Raw genomic sequence first — 19,045 nt, 5'->3', positions numbered from 1 at the left:
ATGATTTTTATTGAGATGCTATCACAATTATCATCCTTCTTGCGTTATCCCGGCATCGGCATTCGCCACGGCTCATGGGAGCCTGGGGTCCGCTTTGGAATCTACTACCAAGATTTGGCGTAGGCACTAGTTTTATGAAAGCGACTGCCATCTGACCTTCCAACCCGAAGGGTAACTAGGCCTTATTATAATTTAATTATAATATTATAATTTGTTGCAAAACAAATTCACCACAGTACTGGTACCGGTACCATTGTCTATAATAGACATGTCCCATTCCCATCCCTACTGCTAATCATAAAGGCGCGCCATTATTTGAAACGACCAATGGCAGCACCGTGCGCGCCCGCCTCACCCCGCAAGGATTGGTGATTTGCGTCTCGAACAATATCGCTTGCATTTGGCTTCTAGTGGGGTGTTCTGTGGACCGGAGGAAGCAGAGGAGTCGGCGAGATGTCGGTGACGACCACGACGACGCTGAGCGCGCGGCGCGGCGCCGGCCCCGAGCCGCGCCTCAACGGCCTGCTCAAGCACCCGCAGCCGCCCGCACCCACAGACCTTCCCGTGAGTCCCCCTCGCTCTACATCTGCTAGACTAGCTAGGACCGGACCCGTCATCGATTGAAACCAACATAGATCGCTGGAAGACAATGCATACCTACAATATCTAACTTAGCGTATTTGTTTTTCTGTGTCTCATTTTTGAATCAATTGTGTATATATGAGTTCTTCATGTGATAGGTACCTAGTACCTACCTAATAGTTGATAAGTTTAGTGATGACAATGACTACCTATTGTATACATCATCGTATTTTTCAAACAAAATGGGTAAACTGACAGATGTCAGGTCAACACAACACAGATGGCAGTTAGCACTAGCAGGTTGATTTCTAACTATATTCTTAGACAACGTAATTTTGTCGTCGTGAACAATTTAAACAAACTTGTTTAGCGATAATAGATTGTGGAGATGGTTAGTTGGCTTTATAAATGGGATTGACTGAATTTAGGATTGTTCAACATTAACTTATTAGTTACCATCCATTAGTTAGGCAATTTCGCTTAGCCTAATGGTGTTTGAGGTAGTTAACGAATAAACGTTATCAGTTATTAACGTTATTAGTTATCATTAAACGAATAAACCCTGTTTGTAGGCAAATTGCTGCCGCTGCACTCGTAGGTGTTTTGTTTAGTCGCCTTCAATCTGTCAAAAGCAGTTTGCATAAATTTTCATGTTATCATAAATTAACAGTTAAAGAGCTTGCATAGTTGAAGTGCATTTCACATCGTCCCGGATGGACTCCGTCGCTTATACAAAATGTATACCTAGGCACATTGAAAATGCACTCCGGTGGGTCTCTGCTGCGACCGGCTCGATGTTCATTATCATTGCTGTTCTTGGAACCATACCGAAGTAATAAGTAAAGCATTTTGTAACGATCAGCAATGCTCAATCACCGGGCAAAGCGAAAAACGTGTAACGTTACAATGAGTCAGATTGTCAGGCGATGTGTCAAGGTTCAGCACGGTGATTACCGGCGCCGGCGCCGAGTGGCGTGATGTGACGTACTACCGCGTCATAACTCATATCTTATGTCACGTACAAATAATATTTTCAAACTGTACTATACCTACTTATTTTTCTACTTGTCAAATTTAATTGAATTTAAACCGAGCGTACATACCGACCTATGTAGGTATATGTACGTTTGAGTATATATACCACACATACCCGACTCAACCATCAGGATGTTAATTACGCTATGACTATGACAGTTGTAATGAATTAATACGAACAATCACGCGTGGCCGCGATATAAACAAAACGATATCGATAAAAACAATTGCTTCCTAGGCCAGAAACGCGCATGTGACTAATAGAAGATTCCAAAGGTTACATGTGCCGACTGATACAGACGTATTGAAATCTAAGTAACTACAATTTGATGGACACTGCACGCCACCTGCAACGTCGGAGTGCAGGTCGGGTTGCCGTCAGTCTCTGTTGGCGCGTAGTCTTCATAAGCTATTGTAACCAAAGAAAAAAAAGTACTGGCGATTAATGTACATTTGAACGGAGCTAATATCACTGAATTACAAGAAGTAGGGATTTTTGACATATCTACACTAAGCTAAGCGAAATAACGAATAACTATAGAGTGCCTATTAGACCTGAAGGATAGCGCAGTGTCTCCACCAGCCTCTAGATGATGACAAAGAAATGTGAGGAAAGTTAAAGTTTGTGCGTGGTTGTTGCAGACGTTGGTTTCGGCGGCGCCGTTCAGCACGGACCCGATAGCTGTGGCGGAGCGCGCGCGCTGCACGTACGGGCGCGTGTCGCGCGCGGCGGCGGCGGCGGGCACGGCGGGCCGCCGCGTGCGCGTCTACTCCGACGGCATCTACGACATGTTCCACCAGGGACACGCGCGCCAGCTGCAGCAGGCCAAGGCTGCCTTCCCCAATGTGTACCTGATCGTCGGAGGTTAGTGTCTACAGTACCTCGTTCCTCTTATAGCATGAAGCTCACAGTTGTTTGCCAAGATTGGAAGTATCATCATCCCCTCTTGGCGCGCCTTTTTCTTTCTCTTTAACTTGTGCAGTACTGTCATATTCGGTATGACCCAATTAGTTCCTGTATAAATGATTCAGTACCTTCATGTATTGAGGTTGTTTTCTTAGTTATTTTTCAATGTTTGATCTCTGTGATGATAGGTGTAGTGTTTGTTATAAGTACGTAATCATTTTGAGAAACAAGCTGCAGGAGACTAAGTGAACCCATCCAGTTTTTAACCCCCGACGCAAAAACAACGGGGTGTTATAAGTTTGACGTGTCTGTCTGTCTGTTTGTCTGTCTGTCTGTCTGTGTGTCTGTCTATGGCATCGTAGCTCCCGAACGGATGGACCGATTTAGATTTAGTTTTTTTTTGTTTCAAAGCTGAGTTAGCTGGGAGTGTTCTTAGCCGTGTTTTATGAAAATCTGTCCACTATTTTTTGGTTAGGTTATGTATATTGTAAGTAAGATGTATTGGTACTACTGGTTCTCCAACATTTGGTCTTTGTGTTCCTAATAAATAACTGCAATGCAAATAGGTGTACTTACTCTTCTGTATTAGTTAACATGACGAACGAAGCCTTCGCTCTTCTAGTAAAATACATAGTTAGTAGTAAAGTACCTACGTTCTTATTTATTGTGTTTTTGAATGGCATTTAATCATGCAATGTATGTCAGCTGTGCGAGTGTTTTTTCATATCCGTGCAATCACTAGATAATACAATACCTAATTACCCTATTATAGCGATAACAAATGTCGAACCATAATAATGATCACACCAATCAATTTACCAGATAGACGTGACAAAATTAAATTCTTAGGAAACAATTTATTGGACAGAACATGTCGCACGATTTAATCGTAAGTTTTTATCTTAGAGCCAGTCATCAAGAGTGATGATAACATTCCTGCAATGTGTACAATTTACGCAATTACCTTCACTGCCCCTTATCAGCTGGCGCTATCGCGAGTAGATAGGTACATACGTGTAATAACTTAAGCTTACCTTGATCCTCTGAATTTGATTTCATGAAAAACGCTATGATACGTTCGTTTTGCCACTTTGCTGTTAAATATACTGTATGGAACTTCTATCATCGGAGATGTGTGTGCATCAGAATGACTGACCAAAATGGCAGATCGATGTTGGAGTACCATCAGCATTTACTACCTATTTACTACCTAGATTGACATATTTGCTACCTAAGTTAGAAAAAAGATTTTCTATAAATAAAGTGGGCAGTCATTATGACGTCAGGATGACTGCCCAAACTGAGTATGTCGGGGTTGGACCCCCTAATTTGCAACAATGATTTACTGTGATTTACTACCTATTTGCTACCTACACATATATTTTTTTCAGATTTTTTAGGTAAAAAATAACGATTTTATGAGCAAAGCATTATTTTTAGAGGTTTCTTCTATAAAGTGATTGCCCAAACTGAGTATATCGGGGTTGGACCTCCTAATTTGTAACAATATATGTACTATGATTTACTACCTATTTGCTACCTGTACATATATTTTTTTCAGATTTTTTAATGAAAAAATAACGATTTTATAAGCAAAATATTTTATTTTATTTAACATTTTTTTTTAATAAAAAATCTGAAAAAAATATATGTACAAGTAGCAAATAGGTAGTAAATCATAATACATACATTGTTGCAAATTAGGGGGTCCAACCCCGACATATTCAGTTTGGGCAATCACTTTATAGAAGAAACCTCTAAAAATAATGCTTTGCTCATAATATAGTTATTTTTTACCTAAAAAATCTGAAATAAATATATGTGTAGGTAGCAAATAGGTAGTAAATCACAGTAAATAATTGTTGCAAATTAGGGGGTCCAACCCCGATATACTCAGTTCGGGCAGTCATCCTGACGTCAGAATGACTGCCCACTTTATGGAAGAAATCTCTAAAAATAATGCTTTGCTCATAATATCGTTATTTTTTACCTAAAACATCTGAAAAAAATATATGTGTAGGTAGTAAATAGGTAGTAAATCACAGTAAATCATTGTTGCAAATTAGGGGGTCCAACCCCGACATACTCAGTTTGGGCAGTCATCCTGACGTCAGAATGACTGCCCACTTTATTTTTGGAAAATCTTTTTTCTAACTTAGGTAGCAAATAGGTCAATCTAGGTAGTAAATAGTAGCAAATTTCATTCATGCATTCATTTTTATAATAAGTTACCTGACACTGCTTTGAGATTACCCCTCCCAGCTCTTAAGAACTACTTAAAAAAATCATTGATGTTAAAGGCTTATTACAGAGTCGAGGACTATTTGACAGACAAACATGCATGGCCCGAACCAGAAACTACAAAAAACGAATAGCAATTAAAATAATTGTATTATGTATAGAGGACACAGTTCAGATAAGAAAGCACATCATGACAATTTGATATGTTTTCTCTGAAGAAGAACGACGTATTATTAAGCAATAATATAATTTATTGAAATTGATTTCCATAGAGTACCTAGTCTGTTCATATTCTTTGATGAATACTTTTGCATGTTAAATTGTATGTTGTTATTTAATGCATGTTAATTATAAGATGTAATGTTTTGAAAAGAAGTTGCCCGCCGAGTTTCTTGCCGGTCCCATAGTGGATACCCCCCTCCCAACTGAGGGGGGACTGAAATCTTCTCGAGGCTGAGGCGTAGGGTTAGAGCCGGCGTAGCTTTATTTGACGTTCATATGCGCATTGTAATAGGTAGTAAATGCTGATGGTACTCCAACATCGATCTGCCATTTTGGTCAGTCATTCTGATGCACACGGAGATGTGCCTAGTTATACACTGAGCTGACTGTTTAACTGGGTCACAGAACTCAGGATGCCTAAATAAATCATCATATGCCTTGCGTTAACTAACTACAACTAATCCCGAGAATTGACGTAGGCACTTGTGCAAAAGCGATTGCCATTTGACTTCCCAACTTCCCGTAAGAGGACAAACTAGTCCTAATTGGAATTACTCCGGAATTTGGATTAGATTGTAATTAGAATTACTTCTCACGACGTTTTCCTTCTCCGAAAAGCGGCCGACAAATAAAATCGCTGTCAATAGAAATTGTCGACAATGTAAACAAACCATTATATAAAATATCAATATTTTAGCACAATTTTATTATTTTAAAGGTTGAGGATCATAATGTGATATGAATTGATTAAATAACACGTGGATTTAGCCAGTATCTGATGAGTTAGAATGGAAACTAAATACATTTTAACTACAAGGTTTGTTTACATTGTTCACAAGTTCCATTGATGGCGACTTTATGAAATAAAATTTCTTACATGTTACAAATTCATTGAACCGGGATGGAATCTTTATGTGTTGTGATGAGTAGTAATGCGATGGTGGTGTGTGTTGCAGTGTGCAACGACCAGCTGACGCACAGCCGCAAGGGCCGCACGGTCATGACGGAGGACGAGCGCTACGAGGCCGTCCGCCACTGCCGCTACGTCGACGAGGTAACCCACTCTGTCGTTTGGTCTTGAGTTTTTTTTATTAAATTAGATTTTACCTAGTAAATAATTTATGATAACAAAAGAGATCCTACATTGGTATTCATAGTCCGGATACAGCTAATAATCGACAAGTTTAATAACTGTCAAGTTTAAATAAATTACAATTAAAAACGGCATCAATGATAATAATGATACAGACTAGGTTTGCATTACATAGCACTGACTGATGGGATAATTACTTTGTACTGTTGGCACCTAATGTAGGTACCTATTACTTACGAAAGTTTCAAATATGTTCTCAATCATAGTCTCTCACATTGACTTACGTTGTATAAACATAGCATTTATCCCTGGTAAATGTTGGGCAAAATATTCCCAGTACTAACCACAACACCTTGATGGTTATAATATAATACAGGCTGTATTTTTAACCGCCGCACCCAAATCTCAAGGAAGGTGGTTGAGGTGGTTCTCAATTCGTCTGTTGTTTTTTTTTATGTTTGTTCCACGATATCTCCGTCGTTACTGGACCGATTTTAAATTTTTTTTTGTGATCGAATGTATATGCATACAGATTGGTCCCCTTTTTATCAAAGTTCGTCGTTTAATATCGAACCCAGTTCTGATGATGGGATCCTGGAGAAATCGAGGGAACTCCTCAAACCTGAAAGGCATACACATGGTGATTTTTGTGTTTTTATAAGAACAGCATGCAGTTACGTACGGAACAGTGACATTTGGTTCAGTGGAACTGCTGATGATGGTCAGAACGGGATTCCTCAAATCTTTTCAAGTCAAATTCTGTCAAGCTCGATTTCTTATATGTAATCGGATATCGGATTCATGAGGAATTGAGGAAACTCCTCAAACCTTAACGGTATACGTATATTCAATAAATTTGTGTTTCCATCAAATAATCAAAGATTTATATTAAAGGCAGTTTTAAAAATTACCTACACATTTCTACATAATCCAACATTCGCAAGTACCTTTCACCAGAACCCAAAAAGCGGCGGTTTTTTTTCTTAAAAATTAATGATATTACCTCAAATTTTAACCAGCCAAGGTTTTCGTGCTATAGAACCCATACAACAAGTAATTATAAGTCCCTAACTACCAGTGGCTCGTTTCTCGAAAGGTACAAGCCACTATTACAAGTGCGCGAACTGTCAAATCGTATGGGTTGTCATGGAAACACACTTGTAATACAAGGCTTGTACCTTTCGAGAAACGGGCCACTGAGCGTAATTATGTGGGCTGGGGTGTGACTCTTATTCAATTTATGTGAGAATGTCCTATAACATTTATTAATATTAATAAAAACCTGACCAAAAACATAATTATGTCAACGCGCCATGTTGCGGGATTTCATTGGAACTATTTTTTTCATACTATATACTATAATTGTCACCGCATACATTAAAATAACAGCGCCCTCGTGACAATGGTTATATATTTCTGGCCAGGCTTTAGGTACTAGCGTCTTCCTCGAACGCTATCGGTAATAAAATATAGGAATAAGTACCTAGTTGCTATCATTTATTTAACCGGGTTGACCTTTGTGATAAATCACAAGTTCAATTTAAATTAGTTGTTTTATCTAGACGGAACGAATTATAGTAGCAATGTTTCTAATGAAACAATATGTGTGTCGAAGTCTAGTCAAAGGTCACAGAGGTTACAGGTTTGTAGATTTCCTTTAGTATAAGATTTGCTTGTATTTTTATATTAATGGACGGTCAAGGCACCCTCATGACAAGCGAACAGGCGGCAATTTTTGTTTGAAACCGACATATTATGGTGTTACCTATCGGGTAATTTTATGTTATACTTTCTCGTATTCAGCATACAGTAGAAACAGATTCACCCCTATTCTAGACAACGCCCTTTTAAACGCCTTGCCGTTTATTGAATAGCCCTAACGATTGGCCCTTTGAAGTGTTTACCCGTTCATTTGATTATAGCTCTAGGAAAGGGTTACATTTTGAGATACCTCTTAAATGAAACGAAAAGTCATGTGTGTATGTTTGTTTGTCCGTCTTTCACGGGAAAACAGAGCGACGAATTGACGTGATTATTTAAGGGGAGTTAGTTGAAGGGATGAAGAGTGAAATAGGCTACTTTTTGTCTCTTTCTAACGCGAGCGAAGCCGCGGGCAAAAGATAGTTTATTATAAATGGGAAAGTGTGTGTCTGTTTGTTTGTCCGTCCCTAAAATGGGAGGGTGGACGTTTGTATAGAGCATTCAACAACTTTCGAATTTACCGCGAGCAAAAGCTAGTATGGCAATAAATTGGTACTTACATAAGTAGGTAAGGTACGCCTCTTCTCTCCCCGCGCAGTTTCTAATTTACATATACGATCTGGCAGATAGTGCGGGACGCGCCGTGGGAGTACGACGAGGCGTTCCTAGAGAAGCACAAGATCGACTTCGTGGCGCACGACGACATCCCCTACACCACCGAGGACTGCGACGACACCTACGCCTGGATTAAGGCCAAGGACATGTTCGTCGCCACCGAGCGCACCGAAGGTCAGTATCGATTATAGGGACTAGATAAATAACAAAGCAAAATAGACTCTCGCTTCGTCATATAGTTACCATCCTCTTACCATCACCACACCTCGGCGGACACTGGCGATCAAATATATGAAAGAGGCGCGTTCCTAGCACACAGTCTAAACTCGTGTACGTGAACGAGTACTATCCTTGTATGAGTGAAATATAACAGGTTGACTGTTTGCGTTTTTGACAGGCGGTAATTGTGAGGTAACCGAGAGCGGGTGGGCGTCGGTTCAGCGGGGAGCGGGAGTGCCCATACTGTACGCTAGTACAGTCGCCATCAGATATATAAGAGCGCCCGAGGTACTCACAAATATCTGAACACGCCTCTAACGCCTAGGCAATAGAGGCGTGTTCAGATATTTTTGAGTACCTCGCGCGCTCTCTTATATATCTGATGGCGACTGTACTCTTTATTATACTGTGCCATCATACAAAATCCAACATTAAAATAACGAGTACTGATCATTGGTCTAGCTTTCTGTTTAAAGCACCATTTCAACAATTTAAAAAGTTTGGAACTCGACAAATAATACCCTTTATATGCAACATTTCAGTCCCTAAATGGAGACTGAAATGTTTTTAGTTTGTTGACTGACGATAAAATGCGCACTGACATTTTGTTTTTTTGTGACTTGAATCGATAGATTATGTATGGAACGCAGAGATCATTGATTATAATTCTCCTTTTGTATTAAATCCTTTTCAGTTGTCTAGTCTAGTCTAGTTTATCGGATGGAGAACTATCGCAATGTCTGCATCTGGCTTTTTTATTTACCAGTTGAAGTCTAATCAGACACTACTTAAATTCAAAAGATACCAAATCTCCGTTTAATCGTGATTTAATTTTACAAATAATCTGCGTCAACATAATGCGCGTGTTTAATTTTTTATTTATCTAATCTGATGTGTAGACAGAAGTGAAAACGTGTGTATATACCTAATCTTCGTTAACAATGTACTTAACTACTTACATTACATATGTAGGGGAGATCCGCCATGAAACGGACATAATTTTGAAGCAAGATTACATACTGTAGTTAAAAACTTAGGAACTTGTTAACTATCCTTAAACATTTCGGACATACTGTAGTACTTATAATTGTTAATACACCGCATTTAATGAAACTAAATTTTTGTCAGAAAAATATATTTGATTTATCTCATTTATGTCCGTTTCATAACGCATGTAGTTTGAATCGGACAGTCATGGGTGTCTTGAAACGGACAAGGAACCAATGCCTTACTTTGAGGCACATAAATACTCAATGGTTCACAAAGTTACTGCTTTTACATATTGATAATTATTTTAATAAGGCAATTACTTTAATAGAACCCAAAAGGAGGTCATATAATTAACTACCACAAAAACTCCACAGCAGACTCTACTGCAGCTTTTTCTGGACGAATCCTCTTCTTTGGCGACATCTGATAGTGATGAAAATAAATAAAACCAGTTAAAAAAACCTACTGTACTAACTATAATGTGCAGGAATAATGAATCGGACATTGACTGGTACATAATTGTACGTCCGATTCATTGCACATCTAACCTATAAACATTCTACCCAAATTCCAAATAATTAAGTATGGCACGTATTTAACCGGGCGACTAAATAACCATAGAAATGGGTATCAAAAATAATAGTTTGGCGACTAAAATGGGGCCTCAAAATATTTCAATATGAGGTAGCATTTTAATGTCATTACGGCTACGGTTCATTCAGACGCGAGTACCAACTATTTATTTGTCAACTGAATTATTATATTGGAAATAATTTAAGAGATACAGTTTAATAGGAAAACGGCTGTCTATTAATATAAAATATACAGTTCGTTTAAGGTGGCTCGCTTTCCATACAAAAAACATCTACCATTTATTTAGTCACCGCACACTACAACTAAATAAAAATATGCGCATACATCTACTATACATTATCCATCGTCGCAGTATTGAACGAAATACATTGTTTCATACAGAAATCATGGACAAATCCATGTGAATTTTGTATTAATTTTACGAAAATGTGTGTGCCAAATTTTGTGTACAGACACAGAGCCGTCATATTTCGCGCATTTTTAGTTGACATTGTCATCAGTGACACTTGGCTCTTGACAAGTAATTATTTAAAGATATTGGTTTACTTAACTCAAGCAGACTCAGAAATAATGACGCATTTTGTCAATAAAGATACATATCGTGTATTTCGACACTGCTAGTGTAAATCGAAATGGCGTCTCGGTCAAATGCATTGACTATGAAACAGGAGATCTCGAGTTCGATTCCGGGCTCTTTTTTAATAATTTGAACTTTTTTTGGATTTATTAAGTTTTATTTTTATTTTTTAATAGAATAAATATTCTATTAAAAAAGACTCTTACTATATTTCTTTCCTATTTTTTATTTTCATACAAAAATACATTACAATCTTTATTATGCCTTTGTTGATAAAATAAAATATTACACGTCAGGTCAGGTACATAGGTCATAGTGTGGCATAGTATTAGTATTAGTAATGTGCTGACTTCCTTACATTTACTGAGCTAGTTGACCTATGTTATTGTTGTGTGAATGTTTTTCTTCAACAACTAAATAGTTATATATATGAATATGTATGTAGGTATGTGGGTAGCTTTTGCACATTGTAATTTTTCCTCAGTCACCCGCTGAGCTCAGAGACCACGAACGCTGTAGTGTTCGAAACGTCGGGATAAATTGTAAATTCATTATACACGATTTAATCCGTTTTAATAGTTTTTATTTCATGAGTAACTATCGCGGTAACTGAAGACAATATTAACTAAATGGTTACAAATAATAATTATCATCAATATAATCTGGTCCAGGCAGGCAATTATGGTCGCGCGATAAATGATAAAACATCTGGCCGTCCCTATAATCGCACTTACTAATAGTGCGACAGGGACGGCCTGATATTTTATCGTCTATTGCGCGACCATGCTACCCGGGCTGTACTAGCTTTAGCCCGCGGCTTCGCTTGCGTTAGAAAGAGACAAAAGTAGCATATGTCACTCTCCATCCCTTCAACTATCTCCACTTAAAAAACATGTCAATCCGTCGCTCCGTTTGGCCGTGAAAGACGGACAAACAAACAAACACAAATTATCTTTGGTGAAAGAACGAATTCTTCCACTTCAGATTATAGAGTAACCAGCTTTTCCCATTTATAATAAACTAGCTTTTGACCGCGGCTTCGCTCGCGTAAGAAAGAGACAAAAAGTAGCCTATGTCACTCTCCATCCCTTCAACTAAATCCCCTTAAATAATCACGTCAATTCGTCGCTCCGGTTTTGCCGTGAAAGACGGACAAACAAACAGACACACACCCTTTCCCATTTGTAATATTAGTATGGATTTGACATTATTATTTATATTTAAATAATTATATATGTATAGCCCAATTTCGTCGGTAACAGCGTGTTATGTAATGGCGTCGTTGGGGAACAATCGTCTGTCACGCCGTGAAGGTGCGTTCGATTCCCAGGATTATATAAACTTTTTGTATTTTTCTGGATATAAATTTCGTTTTTTTTATTGACTGAGCAAGAATGGAGAGCCGAAGGTATCAATTTTGTCTTAGAGAACATATTGATTTTTTTATTGTCATTTTGATTTTCTATTTATTAAGTTGAGATATAAAACACAACTTTTAATACCCTCGCTAAATATAATATTTTATCGAAATCACTCCTTAGATAAAAAAAGTCCACTTGAGTTTTTAAAGCATTACGTTACTCAGTTAACTATTGCATTTTCATTTACTAATTTAAGATTTCAAAAGCGATTTGAATACCCTTGCTCCATCAAAAATAAACAATTAGAAAAAAAAAATATTCGGATCGTAGTTTTGAAACTAAAATTTATCTATACTTTTTGGATTTTTTTTAAAATATCAGATTAGGATAATTATGTTAGAAATTCTGAGTTCGACGAACAAAAAATAGTGTCACATAGTGTTGTGTTCCTGCCGGTGAGTAAGGCTGCCAGAGCTCAACGAGGGTGCGGGGTGCTGACGACGGGAGGACTTACGGAACTAATTTGTTCCGTCTATTGTCCTTTGAGTCGTCGGCAACCCAAACCCTCCTTTGAACTTGTACACTCCTTTTTGCTGTGCATACGCAGCAAAGGGGAGTGTACAAGTTTCTAATGGGGCGGCAACGCGCAAGCGACACTCTTCGAGTTGCAGGCGTCCATAGGTTACGGTGACCGCTTTCCATCAGGCGGACCGTATGCTTGTTTGCCACCGACGTAGTATTAAAAAAAAAAAAAAAGAGAAAAAGTCCTGGATTCGAACCCAGTACTTCCATGCAAATCATGCGATGGCACGTATTTACCGCAAGGCTATTTAAACAAGCTGTCGCCGCGTGAAATTATCGACTAGAAGGAATACAAAAACACTGTTTGTATGTGTGAGTGGTACTTAAAAATAGTGTAAAATAGTAAATTTATTTACATTAAGGGGATTAACGTTACAATGAGAAGTTGAATGTTTGTTGTAATACGTCAATTTTAATATTAAATGTTCGCGAAGCATAATTGAAAGTATATAAATGCCTGTACGACTCCACAAAAAAAATAAGACTGGTAATTTGCAGATTAACGCCATCTAACGCAGCCTGAGCTTCGGGTAACCTAGGCGAGCCACCTTAAAATATTTATATAGCAAATTAACATAAAAAGTACATTTAAAATTTATACATCGGCACTCATCACCTGAGCTATCATTTTAATAAAAAAAAAGGATTCTTATAAAATATAATGGTCGACAAAATATTATATTTATGGGTAAGAAATTAGGTGTTTGGGAGTGCTGGCAACTTCGTCTCTATACAATGAATTAAACTTTTCATGACGTTTACTCTATCGAATCTAAGGCCGGCCTTACGCAGTCTTAACATCACTCTGAAAGATTCATTTTTTGGCAGGAAAACCTTATTCAGAATATGCTTTGGCATAAATCGTTCCGCAGATTTTATCGAATCTTATGCTGGCATAATGTTAATGAGCAAACTAATCTTCTAAATTAAGAGTACTTCCGTAGATTTTTGTTTGCATAATATTTAGGCGGTAAAAAGTTGTCCATCTTCTTCCTATTTCTGTTATGATAGCGAGTCATGTCTGTTGGGGATGCAAGATACCTAACACTCCTCCTCGCTTCGCTCGTCGTCGTACCTAATGGTGCATCTGGGACTGTATTTCGTTTCCTCTTTGCTATCGTTGTTTTGTTCACACAAAGTACCTAAGAATTATGCCATAGCAAATTTGGTAGGACTTATATTCTACTAAAAAAATAACCTAACCCTAACCCACTTTTCTGCTAGCAGAAAATAATTCTACTCTTGTAATATTATACCTATTATACGATTATCATGGTAATTTTTTTAAATACCACGTCGGTGGCAAACAAGCATACGATCGGCCTGATGGACTTATATTCTACTAAAAAAATAACGTAACCCTAACCCACTTTTCTGCTAGCAGAAAATAATTCTACTCTTGTAATATTATACCTATTATACGATTATCATGGTAATTTTTTTAAATACCACGTCGGTGGCAAACAAGCATACGATCGGCCTGATGGAAAGTGGTCACCGTAACCTATGGACGCCTGCAACTCAAGGGGTATCATATGAGCGTTACCGACCCATTAGAAGCTTATACACTCCTTTTTGCTGTGTACTTATTATAATATGATTTGGTACGCGTTACCTTATAGAGATATTTAAATACTATTCGTGGTTTACGGGTCGCAAATACGATGTTTGAATAGAATAGAATAAACATTTATTCGTGAACATAGGCAAGACAAAATACACATAATAACAAGACAGAAAGGAATGAAGTGCCACGAAATGGTCTCATCTCAGCGTGTTGCTGGTGACTTTCAGCGCTGATCTTCCGATGAGACCATCGGTACGTAGCAACCTTCAACCCGTTTTCATAAAGAAAGGATTTTATATGTGTTTAAAAAAAAACCTACTTACCATTATTTTTTTTAGTTGCCTCCGCAATTTAAATACTACTTTAAATGATGAGCCAAGTATAATTATTTAGGTGCTAACATCTAGATGACTACAAATATTAAAAATCTTACGCTTTACAATACTAGGTGCCAATTATTATTTTGGTCGCCAAAGTATTGTTTAATGTTCCTCGGTAATATTTTTGTCGCTTGAAATTTGCTGCCGTTTTTTCAATAATAATGATGCTTAATATTCGAGGCTCATATATTTTTTTTGTCGCCACAATATTAAAACACAGCCAAATTATATTATTGTATGCCCAACTTAACTTCCCGTTTAATATTTTAGTTGCCCGGTTAATTATATGCCATTAAGTATTGATAAGATTATGTCTCACCATACCCTATTTTCTTGAGAATATATCGCAGCTAGTACAACCATTAAAATTATAGTTTGATGATTTTACATACATACATACATACAACATACATACAATCACGCCTGTATCCCATAAAAGGGTAGGCAGAACACATGAAACTACTAAAGCTTCAGTGCCACTCTTGGCAAATAAGGGGTTGAAAGAAAACGAAACTGTGACATGATGTGTTCTTGATGATTTTATGGAATTTTAAATCAGTTTTCAAATATACATTTTTTACTAACCTCGCGCGGTTCTACAATTTGAAGAATAGTGAACTAAGTAATGACCGCTGGGATCTGTCATTATTGTAGGCTTACCTATGGTCATCAGCGTTGCCAATAACCATAAGACATGTTCTCTTCGATTTTTTTAAGATATCGATAGTGTCCGTTTCATATCCCCTACATAATACAATATAGTTATTTACTCGTATGTGATTATCTACATGTACCGCGCGTAGCCGATGTCATCTGTACAGACGAATCGTGCGGCACCGCGAGTCGCCGCGTGTTCATCTGAACTTAGCCATAGCCTAAATTCAAGTAAGAGGTAATATCAACTAGTGATTGATTGAGCGGAGGGAGCTGCAGCTATAAGCGACCTTGACTGTTGCAGGCGTGTCGACGTCGGACATCGTGGCGCGGATCGTGCGCGACTACGACATCTACGTGCGGCGCAACCTGGCGCGCGGCTACTCCGCCAAGGAGCTCAACGTCTCCTTCCTCAACGAGAAGAAGTTCCGCCTGCAGAACAAGATGGACGAGCTCAAGGACAAGGGCAAGAAGGTAACGCCTTTGCGGGTACTCTCCGCTTTCCTGGTGATTTGTAATTGCTTAAGACAGTTAAGACGCAACAGGAGGGGTCAATTCTCCATAAAAACGCTCGCGATAATTTTTCAACACAGATTATTATTATTTTTATCTGTGTCGGACCGTTTTGATTTTTTTGATATTCTTATTTTTAAAGACGCCCATCGAAAGCCCATCAAAAATTTCCATAAACGGCCTTATTGTTTATGGCGCAAAAAAAAGTTGTGGTATGCAAAATTGGTAACAATAGGCTAGTTTCCTATACTTAAAATAAAATATCTTTTATGCAGTACACGAAATAAAGCACCACATAATTAGAAGAATAATATGGACAGTGGTTATGTTTAAACATAATTTCTATTTAATAAGTCAAAGAGAAAGATATAAAGTAAATGAATTGACCGTGACGTCACTCCTCAGTATTTCATAGTAATTCCATATTAGCATATCGTTTTGACAGTTCTTAAAAAGAAGCTGATTTGACTGGTGGAAACTAGCCTATTAGCCAAAAAAACTAAATGATCCGACACAGATTATTTCATTGTTATTCAGATTCTCAAATCTCATTACGATTGATTAAGTTTTGAAGGAGGGAACAGTCGAGAGCGGTAATAAAGATATTTTCGAAATACCTTTTAACCGACTTGTTCTTAATGGACATTTTTTTTGATAAATCTAGTGACTCGTAATAACACAAGTATATTTAACTATAATCCCTTTCCATTGTAGCATTTTCGCTCCTTCTTAAGAAAACGAGAAAGCGTCGATATTTTCCGGTATCTGAGCGCTACTTAATTATATCGTATATGCGAAAATAATCTCTTTCTTTCTTTCTTTGTATTCAAAATATGTATAATCCTTGTTCAGGTGATGACGAATATCGGCGAGAAGCGCGTTGACATCCTAACGAAGTGGGAGGAGAAATCTCGTGAGCTGATCGACACATTCCTACTGTTGTTCGGGCCGGACGGGCGGCTGTCGAGCATCTGGAACGAGTCGAAGGGGCGCCTCATGCAGGCGCTGAGCCAGCCGCCGTCGCCGCGCGCGTCGCCGCCGCCCAGCGAGAACGGCGACGACTCGCAGGACCGCGCGCTCGCGCTCGCGCTCGCCGGCGAACACGCGCCCGCGCCCGCGCTCGCCAGGGCTCTGGCGCACGCGCGCATGCACAGGTGAACATACAAATAACACTAATCATCCCTGGATCTGACATAGCACTTACCCACTGTCATAGAGACAAACGCATTGTACCTCCTGAACGCTGTTTTTGTTTTGTTTACGATTGATACATTATCCATTGTAAAGAAAACAATAGTAGACTTGAACCGGTAATTAATATTTTTTCAGAAGCTCAGCATCGCCACCGCCACCCAAGTCGCGCCGCTTCGAGACGCTGAGGGAGCCGCAAGCAGGTAACTGGGTAATATGCTCTGCTTTGCTAGCCTAGCCTTAGTACACAATCACATCGACACGCTGCTCACTGCACCGTATCCCACAATCTCACGCATGTTTGCATTTTGTTTTTAGCTTCCATTTTTATTGATCGCTGTTACCGTTTCATTCATAAGGACCGTGGAAAAATGACAGTTGTTTCTATATTTCAATATACTTCTGTTATTAATGCTGAAAATTATTCATTCAGCTATGAATCAAATTATTGCTTGTTCATGGGCTCCAGGGCCCCTCCACTGATATGAAGTTGTGTATAAACATTTCATTCTTAGACATTAATGTTAGCCTATTTTCCAAAAATCGCTTCCGTACTTTCGTAATAGTTTTCACTTGTAAAAGTCTTTGTAGTCATCAAAATTCTTAACAATACAAATGATGAGAATAGAAACCAGGTATAGGAAAATCTTTACTCCTGCACGTCTGTGGTTATAGGTACAGGTCGATTCACAATACCTGACAGGAATGCAAATGGAATGAATGAGTGAATGGTACTGTCTAACCCCCTTATTCATAAACGTACTCTAAAGTTATCAAGCCGATAAAGTTCGTTTGTCCTTTTCTATCACACCAATACGTTGGCAAGGGACAAACGAACTTTATCGGCTTGATAACTTTAGAGTACGTTTATGAATAAGGGGTTAAGTGTGTGACAGATTAACCAATAAAATAGTGGCTCTTGATGATTACGACTGTGTACCAATGCAGGTGTCACTCACAAAACAAAAGTTTTTGTTCTTTTCATTCGTGACGGCTTTCGTGCATCAACCTGTACAAGTGTACACAGAGCGAGTCGTGTTCTCGCGCGGCAAACGGTGCCGATTGGCCGACCTCGGCCGTTTGCCCCGCGGTGCTGCACGTTCTGTGTGGGACCGCTAAGATTTTCGTATATTTGAATGTATTGCATGCTCTTCTTTTGACAATTTAGTCGATGATAATCATAAGATTTGTTATCGTTTTACATGATTCTTGTTTCGCTTTAGTAGAAGAAAGAGGTATCGGTGAATCAGAATCTGATAGCCTGACAAAAAAGAAGAGAAATCAAAATGTGTCAACATCAAGAGTGTCGCTTAACTTCTAACCTGGGTAAATCCATTGTGCTTTAAGGTTGATTATATAAAAAAAATCGGATTTGAAAGATTGGCAACCTTATAGCAAAATGTATTTACCCAAGTTTGAAGTTAAGCGACACAAGAGTCGTCCCGTTTTCTTATTACCCATTGAATTCAAAGAGACGTCACTATAATACATTTACTTAATTTCTACTCTTTTTTGTCAGACTAACCTAATATGTATAAGAAGATAGATAGGCGATTGTATTATAAAGAGGTGTCTGTTTGTTGTGTCAGATGCGTCGAGCTCTGAAGGGCTGGGGGCGGAAGCGGCCGCACTGCGCCAGCTGACGGACGACGGCTCGGACAGCGACGACGACTACCACGACACCAGCGCCTACCTCTAGGCTCACACACACACACACACACTCCGGCACCGATGTACATTGAACCATGCCCACTGTCCATGTCGACTTGTAACAACGAACACCAGCGTATCGTTAGAGGCAAAGTTTCTTACGAAATCACTTCTGTGGTGTGTTCTGATTGGCCCAGACTTTAAACGGAAATTGAACTCGGAACACCGAGACAATAAATAAATTGTTCCTTACCTGTCTGATGCACGTGTCACAAGTGAAACGGACTTATCTGTCACCGTCACGTTGTGCTAGCTGATGTAGAACGAATACTCGAGTACGAAAATATAATTACGTTTTTAACTAAAATAAA

General features: G+C 38.6%; 1 protein-coding gene across 5 annotated transcripts in view; it reads left to right on the top strand.

Moving 5' to 3' along the window:
* The window catches only part of LOC125240548 (choline-phosphate cytidylyltransferase B-like), a 44,431-nt gene extending 25,680 nt beyond the window's left edge, over positions 1–18,751 (top strand). For 2 of the 5 annotated variants that reach the window (XM_048148458.1, XM_048148459.1), the window contains exons 3-9: positions 2,260–2,482; positions 5,944–6,041; positions 8,408–8,570; positions 15,625–15,794; positions 16,686–16,987; positions 17,163–17,227; positions 18,614–18,751. In XM_048148458.1, coding sequence (XP_048004415.1) covers positions 2,260–2,482; positions 5,944–6,041; positions 8,408–8,570; positions 15,625–15,794; positions 16,686–16,987; positions 17,163–17,227; positions 18,614–18,723 — 1,131 coding nt within the window. In that variant the 3' untranslated portion in view covers positions 18,724–18,751. Of the gene's footprint in view, positions 1–425; positions 565–2,259; positions 2,483–5,943; positions 6,042–8,407; positions 8,571–15,624; positions 15,795–16,685; positions 16,988–17,162; positions 17,236–18,613 lie in introns of all 5 variants that reach the window. The other 3 variants (XM_048148461.1, XM_048148460.1, XM_048148463.1) reach the window with 3 other exon arrangements.
* Positions 18,752–19,045: the final 294 nt, after the last annotated feature.

The sequence above is a fragment of the Leguminivora glycinivorella genome, chromosome Z (assembly GCF_023078275.1).
Source record: "Leguminivora glycinivorella isolate SPB_JAAS2020 chromosome Z, LegGlyc_1.1, whole genome shotgun sequence".
Classification (NCBI taxonomy): domain Eukaryota; kingdom Metazoa; phylum Arthropoda; class Insecta; order Lepidoptera; family Tortricidae; genus Leguminivora; species Leguminivora glycinivorella.
Note: the sequence above shows the minus strand (reverse complement) of the source record. Positions and strands in the feature narration are given on the sequence as shown.